General features: G+C 37.6%; 1 protein-coding gene across 1 annotated transcript in view; it reads right to left on the bottom strand.

The window, feature by feature from the left end:
- The window catches only part of MAP3K15 (mitogen-activated protein kinase kinase kinase 15), an 80574-nt gene that overhangs the window by 43879 nt on the left and 15554 nt on the right, over positions 1-21141 (bottom strand). The window contains exons 2-3 of the mRNA XM_071430431.1: positions 11915-12054; positions 8570-8593 (exon numbers count right to left, since the gene is read on the bottom strand). Coding sequence (XP_071286532.1) covers positions 8570-8593; positions 11915-12054 — 164 coding nt within the window. The remainder of the gene's footprint in view (positions 1-8569; positions 8594-11914; positions 12055-21141) is intronic.

Raw genomic sequence — 21141 nt, 5'->3', positions numbered from 1 at the left:
TGTATTAGTAAACTAGACAGGAGAAACAGATTTTTCACAGGAACTTAAAAATGTAGGGCATGCAGTTACTAAAATTACAGATAAAAAAACCTGTATCAGTACATCCTCTTGCTGATCTGAGCGAGGATTTAGAATTTTAAATTATTTCTAGCAGATAAAGATCAAGTCATATTCCTTCCTTACAAACCCTAAGTTAAATTATCCCTGTTGTAACAATATAATTATCTGTTGGATTGTTATCTTTACTTCCCAACAAAAAACTCAGAAAAACTGCAACCCAAGCCACCAATATGCTAGCAAAGTTTTTTCTCAGGTTTATTCAAATAAACAATAAGTTCTCTGCAACACAAAAGCTGCTTGTCTATAAAGTCTATTCTTAAATCTTTAACAGCAAATTAGCAATTCCTGCAATGAAAAAAGCCCATCCAATTTGAAAGGGTAATGAATCTTGAGATGCAAAGAGCTGCAGTTATCTATTGAAAAAGCAATGAAATTTTCAGAAAAAAATTATTTACACATGGGAAATACTGTATTAATCTTATCCTCAAACATTGTACTGTTATCCAGCCAACATATCATCTATTTGACTTAGATTTCTTGTCTCCTTTTGCATAGTGAAATCTATGCAATTAAATGCTCCCGTCTTCCAGCTTCTTCTGTACTATATTTACATATAATAAATTATAAAACCCTTTCATATAGACTGTGTGGCCTAGGAAAGTCTTTCCTATCTTTATTATGCAAAAAATAGTCTGTCTACTTCTGCTAACAAGAATTAGAGATGGCTGAATATATCACCCTTGCTTCTTCCGACCTTCTGTTCAGGATGCTGGTCTCTTGATGCCAAAAGCTAATAATTTTGAAAATTACTGCCTTGTCATACACCAACTATTGCTTTTTAAAGATAATTAATAAATGGCTTAGGTATATGTAAAGTAATGTATGCAGCAACCCTACCGGCATATGTATACACATACATATAAAGTCTATAAGCTATTACTTATCTAATTATAATAGAATTACAACTTCATAGCTTATCAAGACTATATGATGAGTTGGTTAATTTCAGGATTAGAAGCTAGGATATTTTAACTGTCTGATTTTGCAAAATTTTAAGTTAAAAATTACAGCCAAGCAGACTGAAAAAATCCTCAAAACTCCAAATAGCTCATCTTACAGTATATAATGCATGCCAGCACTGAAAGTTTTGTATTTAATCACAACATTTTAAAATCACAAAACAAACCACAAATTTAAGAACCTGAAAAAAACTCCAAAAACTAGAAAATAATTGCAAATAAGTTGAGAAAGGGACCTGTTCTTCAGGTGAAATAGTTAAAGGAATTAAGCAGAAAGCCATGCCTTTGCTGAGAGGCTGAAAGAGTGAGGCCCACAGAAGCCATTTTTAGGCTCTAGGCAAGCCAGGCCAAATGCAGAGTGGTTTTGTCTTAAAATATTTTCCAAATATTTTTTTAATGCTGTTAAAAGTAAACTTTTGATCTTAATATAAGCAGGTTTTTTAGATTTTACTGGTAAAGTTATTCTGGTGCAACTGTCACTTTGTGACAGAGATGATACACTTGAACTAAAGGTAGGTTTTCTCCCAGATAAGTAACATTGAGTAAAAATATCTGCACTTTCAGGGAGGGAATTATTCCTGCCAAGCTATGGGGAAACAAACCTGAGGGCCCTCGGTGCTACCTCATGCTTCAGACATTAGGAAAATTAAAACCCAGAAACTCAGCCTCTGTGAGGGTTTTCCAGAAATACATACAAAACAAAAATAGCTGCAGAATACAGGGTGCACAGCACAATTATTTTACTTGAGCCATGTTATTAATTTTGCCACTCACTCAACTACTCCCCCTCACTAAGCAGTTAGAAGGAAAATACAGAAAGTAATAGAAAAGGAACTGCATTGACTCCAAGAGATCACAAACTCCTGAGTGTTCAGGGAGTTTAACTCACTGTTCTCTCAAGTGTTAGGGTTTTCTGTGACATCACATTCCTATCCATCCTGCCCTATGGGCATGTATTGGATTTGCATGGCCAGGTTTGGGTAGCAGGAGGGTCTTGGGGGCTACAGGAGGGGCTTCTGTGGGAAGCTGCTGGCAACTTCCTCCATGTCCAGCACAGCCAATGCCAGCCAGCTCCAAGACAGATGTGCTGCTGGCCAAGGCTGGGCCAACTAGAAATGATGGGAACTCCTCTGTGATAACAGATTTGAGAAGAAGGAAAAAAGTTATTGCACAGATGTAGCTGCAGTCACAGACGAGTGGAGTGAGAGGAACAACACTGCAGACACCAAGGGCAGTGGAGAAGGAGGGGCAGGAGGTGCCCAGATGCTGGAGCAGAGATTCCCCTGCAGCCCATGGTGCAGCCCATGGTGAAGCAGCTGTGCCCCTGCAGCCCATGGAGGATCAATGGGATGCAGAGATCCACCTGCAGCCCAGGGAGGAGCCCCACATCAGAGCAGGTGGATGTGGAAGAGGAGGCTGTGACCCCATTTGAATCCTGGGCTGGTGTGGGCTCCTGGCAGGGACCTGCAGACCTGTAGGGAGAGGAGTCCAGACTGGAGCAGGTTTCCTGGTAGGACTTGTGACCCCATGAGGAACTCACACTGGAGCAGGCTGTGCCTGAAGGACTGCACCCATGGAAGAATGAGCCACGTTGCAGCAGTTTGTGGAGAACTGTTGCTTGAGGGATGGACTCACATCTGTGAAGCTCATAGAGAACTGTCTCCTGTGGGAGGGACCCCACACTGGAGCAGGGAAATGACTCCTCTCCCTGAGCAGTGGGAGAAACAACCTGTGATCAACTGACCATAACCCCCATTCCCTGTCTCCCTGCATTGCTGGGATAGGAAGTAGAGCTTGGAAGGAGAGAGTGGGGGGGAGGGTAAGGTGTTTTTAAAGTCTTATTTTACTTCTTATTATCCTGCCCTGAGTTTATTACTAATAAATTAAATTAATATCTCTGATTCAAGCCTGATTTGCCCATAATTGTATTTGGTGAGTGACCTCTCCCAGTCTTTGACTCATGAACCCTTTGTTCTATTTTCTCTCTCCTGTCTGGCTGCAGAGGGGAGTGAGAGAGTGGCTCTGGTGGGTGCCTGGCATCTGGCCATGGTCAACACACTATACAGACTAAGATATTATAAACTTCCAAAAAATACTTCCTCTTCTAAATCTGAATAAATGCAGTGTTTTTTATGTAAAGACTGGGAAGAGAGATTATCACAAGACAAACACTAAATTTCTGGGATCTAGCTTGCAAGGAGCAAGTACTCCAATCACCTTGAAGAAAAGATCCTGCCAAGCACTATTCTTAAATCATCCTTATTATGTTTACATGTCTAGAAACACAGTGAAAGAAAGGCATATCTATTCAACAGAAAGCAGATTTAAAGTGATACATACTTTGCCTATTAGATTACCACTGTGGTATTCAGGAGGTACTTGAACACGAAGAAAAGCTTTGAGGTTGGCAACCTACTCCAAATTGAAATAAAACAACAAAGAGGAAAACACCACCACAAAACACCATAAGAAACAAAAAGACACACATGACACATGAATAAAGAAATAATTAAAGAAAGAAACAACAGAAAATGAATATAGATATTTGCAGCAAGACTATATTTACAAGGCAAAGAAAACAGTTCAAACAGTTGTAATTTCTCTTACCTATCTTATCTTTTGGGTTTCTCTTATTTATATGATTTATGTCTATACATCTCCTGTGTCACCATTAAGATGTTTTCAGGTCTTATTTTTATGAACCTGTCAGACTCATCTGATTAGTTAACTATAATCCAACCACTACATATTGCTTGAGATGGTAATAGCTCCATAAAAACTGACTTTCACACAAAAATTTTAAAAGCCTTCATTTTCATTATCTAAAGTAACAGTGGCATATTTCATTATTAAAAGCATTATAAGTAGCATTTATGTGGCTACCCATTGCCTTTGTACTATTTTCCACTCAAAAAGAAAAATTACTGAATTTAAGAAGGTCCTGCTCTTTCATTCTGTGCCCTTTTACAATCCCTTTTGACACTTCTGCTACTTCAGGCCTTTTTAGAAATATATCATTAAAATACTGGATCATATAAACTTTTATACATTGTAAAAATAATCAGAAAATAAAAAATAGAAAGCAACTCTGCAATAATACTTCTTTAGACAATTAAATTCATATAATGTAATCATATTTCAGAGACTTGGCTCTCAATACAATCCATGGGGGCTACTTAACTGGAGAATATGAGTCCAAGTGCCAAAATCTTTCTATTTAGTTTTCTTAAATGTTTATTGCCTTTAAACAGTACATACAGTCTAATTTAAATAGCTACTGAAACCTCTGAAGAAACTTTCTGCCAATTACAATAAAAAAAGATTTTTCAACATAAAAATTCCTTGTGGCAAGGATAAATTGCAATCCAGTTCCCCTTGGATCAAGAAGAGTTTTTGCTAATGACTCCTTCATGGCCCAGACATTATTCACTGCTTAATAAAAGAGCTGCTACAGGATTTCATGAAAAATAACCATTTAAATATCTAAAAATACTTCACCAGGCCCACAGGCCTAAGTATACAATGATATAAACCTTTTGGTTTAATAGTCAGTCTACCTTCCTTTAAATACCTTCCCTGAATGCAATTAACAGGGTTATTAAAATTTCTTCGGGCATATTATAAACTAAAGAACAAATAACTGGTCTTTCTCCTTATGTTCTGTTCTTGGTATAATAATTTTTCCATAGTGGAAAGTTCTAATTTGTATTTTCAATGCCTCATTCAAAAAATTGGATCAAAGTGTGCATCTCAAACTATGTGCAACCAATCCTAGACTACCGCCCAAAGGATTGCACATTTTGCTTCCTGACTCCAGCAGTTTTCTAAAGCACCTTGTTCACTCTTTTCTTCACTTAATCTTGAACTTTTTTTATTCATAATTCATAATTTCTTAAGATCCTATAGCAGCAGATGAAATTTCCTTTCTTAAAAAAAAAAAGCCAAGGATGGTAAAAAATTTTGAATCAAAATAGAAAAAGTTCCCAATGGATTTTGTCTATTACATTGGTTTGGGGAAAGATTATTTTTTAAAGCATTTTTTGCTTTTGAAAATCCTTGAAATTTCACTTCTCCAGTAAACTGATGTTTAGCTGACATCTAAAGAAACTCCAAAGCACAAGCATCTTCCGTAAGTAATTTTTTTTCCTCTTTCCTTCAGTCCATTATTCCACAGTGGCACCTGCTCTGCAAGACTGCATATTTGCAATTTATTTTATTGATTATAATTTTGACAGAAACTAGGAAGCTGTGCAATCTTTATTAAAACTAACAGAAATGTCCTTAAAGCTCAGAGGAGCTCTACAGAAGGAAATCCAACTGATGGGACACAGAATCTTGATCTTGCATTTCATGCCAGGGCAATTCTTCCTTGGGAATTGAACTCCCATAGGTAATAATTCTTTCCTTTCACATTCAAGTATGCAGTAAATTACCAATACACAATTTTAACTGCTTGTTTGGGGAAGTCAAGTAGAACTGAATCACATTCTTCATTCTTATCTGTGAAAACTGCATTCCTGGATGGTGGAAGGAAGGAAGGAAGGAAATTCTCCTACTCACACTCCTTTTCCAGACAGTAAACTATTAAATCTCTCAGGCTCCCACCACTGCAGCTGTCTGCTGTATAATTGCACTGTTAGATCAGCTATACTCAGGCCAACTCTCAGTTGAATTGCTGACTTTTTTTCTCTACATTGTTTTCAGCTTCATGTCCAGTTTGCTTGCTCTTGTCTCCCCTCCTCAATGCTGAATTAGAATAATGCTTTCTCTACAAGGAAAATATTCATTCTCTTCAAGGCTTTCTTGTGATACACAAAGCAAATCATCCTGATGACACACTAGACATTCACCTTCTCTGCAACTTCAACATGGCTCCATATCTCTCTGCTAAGATTTTTCTGCACCTTTGTAGATGATGTGAGATTTGTAGGATAAATAGGAAAGGTGAGAGCAGAGAAACCTCAGAGAAAGCTCTAAGCTACAACATCCAGCCCAGAAAGTTTCACTCTTGCTGCTGGAAAAGAGTGTGCTGTGCCTGGCAACAATCTGAGTTGCTCCCCTTTCCTTACATACCCTGCAGATGCATGGCCACAGAGCCTGTAAAACAGGGAGAGGGCTTCTCCTGCAATGATACTCCTGTAGCTACCACTGGGCTGCAGGAAGGCTTAGGAGATAGCTCTCCTCTTTCCAGCCTGCCTCCAGCCCCTGATAAAGAGCATATTTAAGCTCTGCTATTCCACAGTTACAGCAGAGGCATACCCACATTTTTCACTCAGGACAAGTGAAAAGAAAACACAAAGCTCTACTATAGGGGAATTAATTATTGCATCTAATGTTCAGCAATTAAACTGAAATGGTTATCTAACTATATATTTGACTGGATATAACAAATTCATGCCAATTATGTACCTACTTAACAAGCACAGCAACCCTGATTAGCAATTCACTTCAAACAAGACATTGCCATACAATTGTAAAATATTTAATCAAGCAATGAAGCAGTGGCTCCACACTGGATCAGTGGTAAACTGCAAACCTCTCATCACAACTCACTGGATTTGAAAGGAGGGGAAGGCAATTGGCTATTTGAAGTCAACTTTGCCTTAAAAAAACATAGTTTTACCTGTGAATTATTTAGCTTGCTCATGAGTTTGTTCTAATTTCTGAATAGAAAATACTGATAAAAGAATTAAATATTGGAGCACATTTACCTAATAATAGAATGTATGAACAACTTCAAATAACAGAAAGAAGAATCCATACTTGGTATTTAAAGTCATTCATTTTTTACCTCACTGTATTTTACTCACAATTTTTTTCATAATTTAAGCACTTGAAGAAAGTGGGTTAGACAATCCCTCCTTTTTAAAGGAGGAATCAGGATCCTAGCTTAGGGATGTCTCCCTGCCCCTTTGCGAGCCACAAGGTGTTTACAGGTCCAATACCAGACCCCACCATAGAAGCCATGTAACTGGAATCAAAGGTATGGAGCTGAGTCAGGAAAGGTTTGGGTTGGATATCAGGGAAAGGTTCAGCAGGGTGGTTGGGCACTGGAACAGACACCCCAGGGAAGTGGTCACAGCAACAGCCTCAAGAGAGTTCAAGAAGTGTTTGGACAATGTTCTCAGCACATGGTGTGACTTAGGAATGTCCTGTGCAGGGCCAGGAGTTGGACTCAATGATCCCGGTGGGTCCCTTCCAACTCAGCATATTCTGTAATTCAATCTTCTCTTCAGTGTGAAGGGAAATACTCCCCCTTTCTGGAGAAAGATTCTGCCAAAAGAGAAGACTGTAGGCTGCTAATCTCATTGCACTAGGTAAAATTTGCCACCCACCCCTTTGTTGTTTACTCCATGCCTGTTTTACCACCATACAGCTCATTCACAATTCTCCCTCTTGCTCTGGAAGGGAGAACTCATGCTCCTGAAATTTTGGTCATCCACCAGTTGATGGATAGTAGCATTCCCAAGCAAATCTGCCACATTCTGAGTCCCCCTTCAGAGAGCCACAGCGCAGTAAATGGAGTTCCCACCACACAGGTCAAACTGGTTCAAAGATGCCTGAGACAGCCAGGAAGGATGACCTGCATTTGCATGTGCTAAACCTGATCTATCTTTAGCCTATGTGGAGCACTGTGGCCAAGTCATAACAGCAGCTCAAAATAAATTGCTATGACTAATGCATTTTTTTTCCAGTTCTCTTTAAAATTACTATCAAACTCTAATACCACTTTATTATTTTAATCCTGCTCAATACTGTTTAGAAGAAAATAAAAGTATATGGTGAATGGGAGGAAACAGAAAGGATAAATGGAAGAAAATTGTTTGAAATGTTTGAAAATTTAGTCATTATCAAAATAAAAGTGTGGAGGATTTAATGAAACACTGACATGGTGTGAACTATGGCAAAATATACAACTATATATGATATTGTGGCATATTTCAAAAAGCCTTAATAATTCCTACATTTTATCTTGCTTCAAACTTATCTGTTTGGCTTTATTTGCATTAAATGTAAAAATATTTTTATTTTGGGAAATAAGCTTATCTAAGAAATAAGCATTTCTAAGTAAATCTGTGAATTTTTAAGTTAGAGGACAGGTATAGAGAAGCCAAAGATGCTTGAGATACAAAAGCAAACCCTATTAAGGCATCACATCTACATTTGCATGAATGGGTGATAGTGGTAGAAGGAAAAAGAGACTTTGAATTTCTGAGTTTATATTTGGATCTGTCAACCTACAAATAAAACTTATATGCATTGGCACTTTTCTACAGCTTAGAAAGGAACTTATAAGGAAAAGTAGCTTTAAAATCTAGTGTTAGTTTGGAGTGTCAGCAAGTTTTCCAAAAGTTTGAATTATAGATGGGTAAAATAACTGCTTTTAATCATACAAAGCATATGTATGCTTGGGAGCTTTGGTATTAAAGTTGCTTCAAATGTAGGATCTTCATTTTGTGTTTAAAAATGAATGTGGATTTAATACTTACTGTGTTTTTCTGAGATACCATATCCTGTGAGGGAAAAAAAGATAATAGAAATGTTTATTTGTTTTTACCGGGAATTATTATTTCCAATAAAAACCACTGCTATACATACATTTATGTATATATATATATGTACACACACACACAAAAATGTGTTCTTCACAGCATAATCCAGATTTCCTGCCACAGTAAACTCTCAGTAAAGGGACAGAACATCATCAAGAAGAGTCTCAGCAGCTCAGGTTAGGAAAAAAAATAACAATTCAGTGAAGAAACCTACTTTAAAAAGTATTCAGAAAATAAAGAAAGTTGTACTTAGCAGTAACTGGAGTTTCTTGGGCTGGGCACACCCAGTCACACTGAGCATTTGTGAGACAAAAGCATTCAAAGCTGGATGGTTTTTCTCCCTGAAAGAGTATCCTTCACATACCTAAGCCCCTTCATTACCCAGATTGGTACACACCAACACATTCCTTCTACACCCTAATTCTTCTCACTTCAAAATCTAAGGACAGAGACTGAAAAATGAAGCAGATGATAAACTAATGGGCATGCAAACCAGACCTCAGAAACATCTAGTTGCTGGTAAGTGACCTCTTCTCTTGGGTGATGGATTACATGTTCAATGAACACTGCTTAGTCAAACTAAAGAGGTCTCCAGGTAATCCATGCTACAAATATTAGACATAGATTTGTTTCTAATCAAAGTTTTCAATATAATAGAATTAAATGTGCTCTGACAACCTGAAATGATTCTGCTTGAGCAACTTCATATCTCACATCCACTTGGGCAACTACTGCACAGAAATTATTATGCCCATGCACCCACTTCCTCAACAACAGGCAAAAAGATCAGGGGGCATTTAAGAGGTTTAGCTCTATAGATACAACCCTCTTGAAAATGAGATTACATATTCTCATTTTGAGAGAATATGTAATTCTAGGTTACATAGAACTAGGTTGTTTTGAAAGAACATTGGTGAAACTGAAGAGACGACTCTTGGGACAATTTCAGGATGGCTCCTAAGATAAATTGTACAAAGTTAGGTTGCCAGAACTTCACAGATCTTCAGCAGAAGGCACCACTTTTAAGAGTGTGCACAGCAATCAAATAAAGGTCCAAGTAAAGTAATACAATTCTGAGCAGAAGTGAACAAACCCTGACCAAATTACTCATAAACTTCAGAATAAAGAAACATCATCAGAGGGTCAAAAAGGTACTAAAACCTAAATGGAATTTCTAATTAGCCTAAACTCCTTAAGCCAAATAAAATACTTCATAACAAACGTGATGGAAGGCTTAGACAGCTGAAGTACTACATATCTGGAAATTAATGTCTATCTAGCTAAGCAAGTATCTCCAACAGAGCTTTATCTACTGCAGTTCTCAATAGGGAGAAATTAACTGTTCTGAAATCATCCAGTACCTATGACGTGAAATGTGTCATGAACTGTTCTTTGCTGAAACACCCCATGAACAGTCCCTGCCTCCCTTCTGAGGTATTCCTTAGAAAGGATAAAAGGTATATTAGCATATTGGAATGCTATCCAGCACTGACACCTGGGGCTTGATTGCTGAAGAGACACAAACAGCAAGAGGAACACTGAATCCTGTCTCAGTGTTCAGTTTAAACCATTTGATACACAGGATCTCTCCTAGCTGGTTCCAGGAACTTAAATCAAGTTTTATGATCCCATCTAAGATATGCTATGGGCCGAGGGGGTTATGCAAGCAACTGAGGGACAAGTAAGATATCAGTGCCACTGACAGAGTTTCTAGAAGAAGAAAGGTGAAGGCAGATAATAGTTTTTCTAGCCTTAAGTGACCTAGTCACATTCTGGTGCTCCCCAGTCCCTAGACTTGAGAATTACACTATTAGAAAAAAAGGCTTAGAACTGACAGTGCAAACACTTGCAAGGTCTAGCAACAACCAGTCTGAACATCTAACCACAGATGGATGCAATCCTGGAGATTCTTCAACACTCCAGTTATGGAGCAGGGCTTGAGTGTGATCTTTGGCACAAAGTGCAGAAATCAAAGCCAATATCCTCATTGGGCAGCAACAGACAGAAAACAACTAGTTGTGCTTCCCAGACTTGGGCACATCCTTGGGAGAACCAAGTTGATCAGAACATCTGAGTGACAGCATAGAGAAAGATAAAAATGCATTAATGAAAAATAAAAATTAAGTATTTCATGGCAGTCAGGTATATTACCAACAGTGGATGAAAAGCTGTATGCCTGCCCACCCTGATTAGATGGAGGAAAGGAGGGCATGCCAGTAATACCTGAGTGTGTATCCATACAAATAATACCATTGAGCAAAGGGTGACAGGCTCCAGCTCTGAGTTCCTGGGACTCCAGGGCACTTGGAATGTGAATGTGTACGTGGACCACCACATGAAGAAAGGAAGTATGGGTTATAGACACATGAGAGCAAAATCAAAGACATTGAGAGCAGAGAAGAGAAGTGAGAAGCTGCAACAGAACAGAGCTTTTCTCAGGAAAAAGGAGACTTAAAATTCTTACAGAATCAAGAGAGGTTGGAGAACTCCAAAAAGGATTTTTGGACACTAATGGTGTGGAAAAAAGCAAAGTAGCAAGGGGCAATAACTCAAAATAAGGAAATAATAACAAAGCATGAACAATGCTTTTCTCAGTGAAGGTAAGAAGAAAATGGATTCTATTAAAAGCAGCAACAGATGATACCGAGGACAAAAGTCTAAATGTGATGTAATATAAAGAGAACCTGCACTGAAAAAGGCAGAAACATCCACAATATATGACTTGCATCCAGAACAGCAATTTCAGGACTTAAATGTATAGCCTGTATTATCCTAGTATAAAAATGAACAACAGCCCCCCAAAAAGATTTGGTGAGGATGTCTTTTCCTATCTTCAAACAGCAATAAAAAGGAGATTCTAGGAGTCTTAACTAGTCAGCACCTAGGGAATACAAACCTCATCTGACAGAAGTGCTTACATAGGAGCAGGCTGCAATACAGCCCTTTTTCAAGTTATTATTATACAGGACATAACTTTTTCTTACACGTACTCTAATTAAAAAAGGGAAAGGAAGGAAAAAATCAGACCTGTACCCTCAATTCCAAGTCTAACTACCTGAAGCAAAATCAGTACCACACTATGGTTCTTTTCTTACAAAAAAAACCCCATTTATTCATTCTATTATTACTGTTTTTACTAATAGTTGCTTTTTCTTAGCAGAATTTAATTATGCAGCTATCAGGAATTAAATTAAATATAAGTTTCAAAAAACCACAAACATCTGTAGGATCAGGCATAAAGATATTTCTGCAATGAAGGAGATTGTGAAGCGAGAACCTTACTTTGAGAGACTGAGCAGTGTCAGCATCAGTGTCATGGTAAAGAATAACATTATTGGCCATGTCAAAGCTTTCACGCACACCAAGGTGGTAGAACAGTGATGGTTGCTTGGAAATATCACTCATGTCCACAACTGCAACATCTGAAATGAGAGAAGTGGAAAAGAAGAGAGAATGCTAAAAAAGTAATAATCTTAAAACCAATTTTAATCTTACATGGAATTTAAAATAAATCCTGAAATAAATCCCACACACACTGGACAGACAAAGTCAACATTTTGGATCAAATAAGGATCATTTTCTTATGAGAGAAGTAGATTTTACCCTTCATATAAAAGATAAGAGCCACTCATGAAATTATCACAGTGTTACATTAACTGGGAGGCTGAGTTTACAATCTTGCTTAAGGTTCTGAAATCACAGCATCAGGAATGCCTTGGGTATAAAAAGCAATTTCGCACTTGCTCCCTGAGGCCTGACAGCATGAATACCCATAGGACAGAAGTTTCAAATATTCAGGATGGAACATCTAAAAATAATAATGTAAATTAGAAAAACGGGGAAAACTGTGAGACCAAGTTTATTTTAAGAGGCTGAGCTTTGAAGAATGGGAAATTCCTAAAGAGTAGAAAAAGAAATTACTCTGAAAATTGACTCTAAAAAGCTACAGGCAAGATTTTCAAGATGGGGCACACAGCTATGAGGGAATTCAATCACAAGTAGCCAGAGCAAGACTTCACTGCTCTTCTTTAGTGTTCCAGTCAGAAATGAAAGTCAGAAACACAAGTAAGAACATTTACATCTGTGCAAGAAGAGCTATGCAGAGTTAATGAGAAATATCCCATATTATGCAGAACAGCTGAGATACAGACAAAAGATTCTGAGTTCACCATTTTGTTCTCATATAGACCTAAACAGCAGTGCAGGAAGAAGGGGTAACTGGAGCACAGGACACTTAATGCTGAGTTTTTATTTCTTGATCCTTATATCCGATATATGCCTAAGAAAATTTTGCTTTAAAGTTTTTTAGAGGTCTTTATCTATATGTCTGTCTGCTTTCACCACTTTGGGATACATAGATGAACTGAAATCCAAAGTATTCATAAGAATAGAGCCTTAGCATTGAAACCACAGGGGTGTCTGAGGTTCAGAACAGATTCCAGAGACTCAGTGCAGCTGGGCAGTAAATTCTGTGTCTCTGAAGGGGTAACAGACAGTGCCTGGTATGTACAGGGAAAGACAGAAGGGTGAGCTACCAGTAAACAAGAAATCTAAAAGCAGGTCTGATGGCTGAGACCCAAATGCAGCAGCCAGTTAACCTTGGTTGCACCAAGGTTACACATCACAAGAATCAATACTCCATACTTAGTACGCAGTTTCTTGGAAAAACCTGCCATGAATATATGCTCCTGTACAATTCCATCAGCCTATTCTGACACACCACACAGAGGTCAGCCAGTCCCTTGGATTACTATGAGACTCCTGTTAAAGCACAAGGAACATTTTGAGTCTGAAGACCTGCTTTAAGACCAAAACATCACTGTTCAGGAGCAAAACCAAGCAAACATAAAAAACCCCAAGCCCCAAAATATCCCAAACCCCAACAAAACTCACAAAAAAATCCAAATGCACCTCCCTCCCCCACCAAAAAAACAAAACCCCAGCACAAAATCATGGCATAAGAAAATCCTCTTATTCATATAAAACTCAAATCCTGCATCATCTACAGATGATCTTTCCAGTTCCAATGTTTAGCCAGCTGTCTGCAGCATGAATAAAATTCTACAGTGTGTATTGCACACTGTAGTGTTATGTAAACTGAGAGAGCTTGAAAAGTAAACCCCAGCTCCACAAACTCAACAGAATCAAGATTACCCCCATATTTCCAAATCCTTTTGGAAAACATAAATTATCTACAGAACAAATTTAAGAGAAACTAACAAGCAGACTGAGAATCAAATACCATCTAGGAAAAGAAATTTAGGAGCTTGGATGGTTTTTATTGCTTGCACAAGAGTGTTTCTGGGGAATCAGCATACTGTGAAATAAAAATCATCACCCTGGTAAGGGAACTACGATAATGCAGTATTATAATGTACAGACATTGCATTTTACAATATGATGTGAGCAATGATTTGTAACAGAGTTCATTGTAACAGGGCTACACATAGCTCATTGCCACATCTGGTCTACAACTCAAATTTGTCTCCTGTTGATTGCTGCTCCATAGCCATGTAAGTGGAATCAAAAATACATGAAATGGTCATAAGAACAGAAATAAGCACCTCTGTTTAAAAGGGTAGTTATTCATCCCTTAGATATTAATTCACACATGATAAAAAGATTTATAAGAACAGGTTTTCCTTGCTTATTCACACCTCACAAACATAGGTGTGAGTAAGATAAAATAAAAATAAATCAAAATGAAGAGTAGCAGAGATGAAGATGTATCACAAAAATATGCATGCAAGTTAAGAAAAAGCTCCAGGAAGATAACTGAGTGGATTCAGTTTGAGCATGGGAGTCAAGGAATGACACAGAAGTCAATGACAGCAAACAGAGGCAGAGCATCTGACGTGCTCCTGGCTGTGGGCTAGAGCAGAGATGTGAAGCTGCAATCTTTTGGAGCTCTCCAAGTCCTCCTCCAGGATTAACAGCAGCACCCTTGGAGCAGGGAGGAAAGATCTATTTGCAAAGCAGCTTTACTAATGTGCTAGTGAAATGCAGCACGAGCACAGAGGGCCCATGAAATTAATGCAAATTTGGGTGGAGAAAATATGACCCACAGTAAACACTGATAAAAGCAGTGGATCCCTGGGATGCACCCAGTGCATGGGGTGCTGAGAGTGCAGAGCTCAGTGTCACTTATGGCTGGGTCTAAGCACACTCCCCAGAACTACTGTTCTCAGGGGTACATATCTCCTCTTGGAGTAAGGCAGTTTTGTGACTCATGTAATGAACAAAGCTAGTATGTGACACCACAAATATTTCTGTTTCAGTTATCTTACATTTTTCTCATGGTTTACACTAAAATTCTTCATTTACAGTTCTTTAAAAACAAGACATGGGGCCCTGCACTTTAACCGTGCATTTAGAATGGCTGATAAGACAGATAAGAATTTCCTTAAACTTCCAGAGACACATTAAAAGAAATAACTTCAACACTAGTATGTACTTTGCAAATCTTGATTTATGAATAGAAACATAAGTCAATAAGAGCTCATTCTCAACCCATTCTCCATAACAAAAGAGCCTGGTCAGCCAAATGTACTTCTGGACTTCCCTTGACAAATTTAGGTTCAACCTCTATTACAGACAGGGGTGAAGCAAAAGCCAATGGCAATTTTTATCAAATCTTATCACGCATGAGAAATGTTATGTGATAATGAAATATTTCACACAGGTCTAAACCACCAATGGAGAGGGTTTCCTATGTTCAGAAGGAAAGAGAGCAGGGCAAGGTACAGCCTCTCTAGAAGGACAGAAGGCTTCCAAGTGAAAATCTGTACAATGCATCCACCAGATGCAGTAGAGGCGTGGGGATGTGCTTAATGTTGCATATGACCAATTTCAAATTATTCTGGAATAGAATATTTAAACTTATGGCTTCTTTTCTGCATTAGCAACTCGTGTTCAAAAGAGCATACCCATAAAAATGTGTTCTCCCTCATTTCTTCTTAAGCATAGCATATATTTTCAACTCATTTTATCCTCTAGTAGTTCCCCATGAAATTATTTTCATCCTGAAAGTAGTCAATTTTTGTCATGAACCCAAAAACTGGTCTCAATTTATTATGCGATTGCAATTCAATTGTCTAGGCTTTTGTTTCCACTGTAAAATGATTATGGAATGTATTTGTAGAGCATTAAGGTAATTCAGAACTATTGCTTATACAGTCTTGATTAGATCTCTGCATTGTTGCAGCAGATGGCACATACTTCATTGTGTCTTACCAGAGCAGAGAAGAGACAAATAACTATGACAACTGAAATGAAGATTAGAGATCATTAACTGTGGTAAAATAGGAGACTATGAAACTAATAAATAATTCAACATGGAAAACATTATTAAACAGATTAAGACCAGGGGACTTATTTCTCTATTTGGAAATCCACCTGAAGACATCATACAATTAATGATCTAAATAAATCACAAGTCTTCACATGGCTTTTTTATGATTTATGGAGTTGTTAGCAAAACCAAAAGGACAATTTTGGCGTCAGATTTTGGGATCTGTAAGTTAAAAAGTAATAAAGAGAAGAAAATGAAGAAATAGCCTGCAATATGCTGATAGTTAAATAGAATCTAGAAGGCCTAAGAGAAGAAAAAGTCTGCACTGCTTTCAACTTCTAATCTAAGACTCACCTCCATCCAGCCTTATCCATGTACAGAGCAAGAACCTTACTCCATTATTTCGGATTCATTATTTTTCAGCATTTGGAACCTTTCTATACATAACAGATTTCAAATACACCCCCAAACTTAATGTGATAATAGAAATCTTATTGGAGGGAAATGCAGAATTCAGCCCCTTGCTATTCACTAGCATCCTGCAAATTATGAACCTTTACATTAGTATTGCTTCAGTTGATTGGCTACTTGCATCATAGTTAATAAATAAAAAATTATGTAATTCCTTGAAAACCAGTGAAGAAAACTGCCAAATTCTTCAGAAGAACAGCAATACTCCTAAAGAAAAAGAAATTAAAATCCATAATTCAGGATACACATTGGTCTTGATTTCTGCACAGCTCTTTAAAGAAGACAATACCAAAGTTTTCACAGGGAAATAATTATTGTAAAACTTGGTGTATCTGAAAACCAGGAACCCTTTGCAGCTTCCCCTTCAGCTAAAACAAAATGCACACCACTCTTAACTTTAATATACCCCCTATTAACTGGGAAGAAACTGGGAAGCTCAAGGTAATAAAGCACATTTGTAGCAACTACTAACAGAACTGTTGGGGTGATTTTTCAGCACAGTTTGTTATACCAGCAAAGTGTCAGTGCCCTCCATTAGATCCTAGGCACAAGCCAATGTAATTGTAAAAATACTGTCAACATTTGTGATGATATTATGGCTCTCATAATGAATCAAGTTTCATTTAAATCTTACTGCTTTATAATCATGGTATCCTGTAAAAATTTGCTTAATTTTCTCAGAGAAAATATTGTTCCAATTACAATCTACAGCACCAAATAAAACCCAGATATTGCCTTAGAAGCTGAAAGACTCAGGAGACAAAGCTCTGTTTTTAAATTTAGGAACTTCTGGTATTTCAATTCAACTTTTCAAGTTTGCAATATTATAGCATGAACTTTACTAACATTACTGGTTTCCTACAGGGCCAGAATTGGTAATAAAAATAAAAACCAACAAATCAGTAATGATTTGTCCTGCAATATAGATTTGTATATGTTATAATCACATTAAACAGCATTTTAAAAACAACTTCATATATTTCAGGCTACACTCAGCTTCTTGTAGATTAAAACCAAGTGCTGCACTTCTGTGCAGCACTAATACCAAAATTAAAATTAGCTGTAATAGTTCAGGAATTGCTTAGAAAGCACCTTTAAAAAGAAAATTGTTTTATAAGCTGCAACTTTTGCAAAAGAGTCCTGGAGTGGCTGGAGCCCTGACTGCAAATTCCAGCCTACTGCTACCTTAGCACAGGAAACACAAGCATGCACACTGGATGTCTGAAACCTTTTGATGCACAGAGGGCACTTCCTTTGAAAGGGTGTTTAGTTCACAGGCAAAAGGAAGTACTTCAAAGGACAGGAAAAATAAGAATTAAATTAGGTATGATTCCTCATATTAGTGTGGGAAAAAAGTTTTCTTTCTGTTCACATACAGTAAGCACTGGAAAAAAAGCGACATTATCAGGTTTTATTAATGACACCAACCACAAATTGGAGAAAAAAAAACTTAAATACTGGCCAAATAATTTTTAATTCACTATTTTAAATTTATTGTTATCTTGAGAAGATAACACAGAGAATTCCAGTTCTAGTACATTATCCATACACTATAAAATGAAACAAAATCTAAATTTAAGTTATATCTTACTTTTCACAGCTTTAATGGATTTGTCAAGTGTTTTGGGAATTCTGAAAACCTGGGCATCAAGGGGCAAAAATTCTGAAAGGTGCTTTTCCATGGTTTGTCTGGTTGCTCAGGAAAACACAAGAAGTGTTGTAAAGTGGTAATTTCAGACTTGTGCTGTTTTAAAAAAATACAGCAACACCTCTAATTTTTGTTCCCAGACTGAGATTGTCATTTGATTTTTACCTAATTGTGGCATTACATCTGCAACAGGCTTTATGTTATAAAGTGATTTACTAAAGAGAAAGGCCAGCACACCCCAACATGTGTCACTTCTCCTCCCACCAAGCAATATGGAAGGCAACCATGTAGTACCTAACAATTATAAAAGCCAGCAGTCTTAGAACCACAAGCACAGAGGGGAAAGTCATACCTCTCCTTTGCATTTCCTCTTTTTATGTGTCAAATCTTGCTCTGGAAGCCAGTTTCACATCCTTCCCTGGGAAACTGCTCTGCTCAATGAATGTGAATGCAGAGGGCTGAAGATGAACTACATATTAGCTGAGCAGCAGCATTCTTGACTAAGGAAAGTTTGCTGTTCAATAACTTTCCTGAAAGGACCAGGCAAATCCTGAGCTCTGCTATTACTAGGAAACAAAAAAAACTTGAAATTTTTCACATGAGCCTTTCCACCACCCAGAAGCATTACTAACTGTAGCAATTCAAATGATTGCTTTGCTCCACTTAACACACAACACATCAACACTGGCAACATCCCACCTCCAGAGACAATTCTGGGAACAGCTGTGGTAAGCAAAGTGGGCCAGCTGGGCTTTGTGTGGAAAGCAGACACATCCGTGTAGAGGAGGAGGAAGAGGAGGAGGAGAAACAGCTGACAACTGAATGTGCTTTTAACCATAGCATTTGTGTGATGCTAGAAAGTCCTTTCATGTGGCCCAGCAAGGCAGCTCCTCCTTCCTGTGCACATGAAAACTTTGGAATACTCAAACTCAATCCTCTCAACTCCCAGCACAAAAAGCTGAAATAATGCAGGTTTTAAAGCACCAGAATGGTTAAAACTTACCAAGAAAAGCTGTAGTGCCAACAGTCTGAAAGTGGAGGTAGGAAAGCTGGAACACTTTTTTTCTGTACAGATAACAGGAGTGCCTCATTCAGCTTCCAGTGAAAGCCCTGGGAGAACCCCCAGTGGCCTGAAATGGCACAATACTCCACAGTACTCCAAAAATACTTTTTGGACAGCTGTGCTGCAGGTGGTGAAATGTGAAGTGCAAAGAAGCAAAAAACAGAATAATACAGTTTATCAAGAACAGAGGCATATGTAGCACATGGAGCAAAACTAGTGATGAATTCAATCAGCACAGCACCATGTACACAGAGCCTGACAGCGCTTTAATGTAGATAAAGAAGACAAAACCTATATTTATACTAAATATTTAGTGGAATCATAACTAGAGAGAAACTTCTTGTCCTTGAGATCAGTTCTCACCTGTAATCTTCTGTCCTTTTGATTTCAAATTCTAGCTTTGGCAACATTTGAAAATTTTAGTCTTAGGCTATCTTAGTATGTACATTATAACACTCACTGGCAATTCCTATCCAGCAAAATCAACCCTCAGATGATACTGTGAAAATCAGAAAAAACAACAGAAAATCATGCAAAACAACAGAACAGCTAAGACTGAGGGGCCAATGCTCGTCTCTGGCTTTTGTAATTCTGTACAAAACCCCCCTTTCATACAAACAACTCCACAATAGGGTTACATTCAGACCTGAACATTGCAGCCAGAAATCATGTTAGTGCTGTGGTGTTACTTTACAGATACTGCATCTTTCATCTGTCCTCTGGTACACGGAACACACACTAAAAATAGAATTAGAACATATTTCTCATGCTTCAGTGGCATTTATTGCAACTCAGGGAAACTAGTATCTAAAACAACTCATTTTTCTCAAACACAACAAAGTATTTGTGCCATATTTATAATTAATACATATTCCCTAATAGCTAAATGTCGGTTCCAAAAATTACATCACCCAAGAGACTACACTTTAGTTGAGAGGAACAGAACAAATTACAGCAGGTGAGCAACACTGCCAGTTCTAGGAATTGATCTGTAGCCCAAGCTCTCATTTATTTTTATGATTTGGGGTTTTCTTATTCATTAGATACATTATCTAAAGCTTTTCAAATTTTTGCCCTGAAATTGCATTTTAGGAACTATTCTGTTACATGGAACAAGGACTGTTCCAAAAACCTTTGACAGCAAAAGCTTTAACATTTTTGATACTTCTTAAATACTAATAAATTCACAGCAAAACTAAGTTTCAAACAGGGCAAGACACTGTATTAAAAGAACAGGGCAATTCTACTGATCCAGAAAAGTAAAAATTGTGCCAACAGAATGCCTATGCTTATTATTTCTTTAACAGATCTTCAGGGAGAGTCTTTCAGACTCTGCCAAATCAGAATACAACCAGCACCCACAAGAACTGACATGGGAAGAAAAGTAATGCAGTTAATGTAATACAGAGGCATCCAAGCTCAGAATGTGTTTTTAATGCTTTGCAAAAGTATGAAGAAGAAAAATATTGTATGATTGGAAACACCTGAAAATAACCTCTCTCAGATGATAGCATAACTTATGAAATTTTTGGTCTTTTTTTTTTTTTACTGTTGGCAGTTTAGGCAAAGAAGGAAACAAAGACCTAATCCTCAAAGAACTCTTCTTGAAATGTTGGATTTCAGAAGTTAGGAAATATATAATTCACTGTAAACAGTACATGCCTAGGCTTAGAAATTGCTTAATATTTTCCATGACAAAGCTTGGCTTTCAGTCCTTTTTAACTTTACCAGTCTTTGCTTCAGGTTGTTGGGTTTTGTTTCTTTCTTTTTTCTTTTAAGAGATTTAATTAAAACCAACTCATGTCATTTTGAGATTGCATGGGAGAACTTATTTTTCTGGCCACTGTTAAACATCCTCTCATGCCAAATTAAGCAGTCTTCAAGCACCAAATCAGAAATTTGTCAGAGGGGTGAAGCTGTTTGGAAGTAACTCCTCTTAGCCTCATGAAATGCTGCTTGTTCCAAAGCGAAGTTCTGGGCAGTTCTGCTTGGGAGATGTTTGGTCTCAGATGAGCCTGTTGTCACTGCCTCCATTG

Source organism: Agelaius tricolor, unplaced genomic scaffold (assembly GCF_023055355.1).
Source record: "Agelaius tricolor isolate 1412-34295 unplaced genomic scaffold, bAgeTri1.0.p SCAF_7, whole genome shotgun sequence".
Taxonomy (NCBI): domain Eukaryota; kingdom Metazoa; phylum Chordata; class Aves; order Passeriformes; family Icteridae; genus Agelaius; species Agelaius tricolor.
The sequence above is the reverse complement of the archived record's forward strand: the minus strand, read 5'-3'. Positions and strand labels throughout refer to the sequence as shown.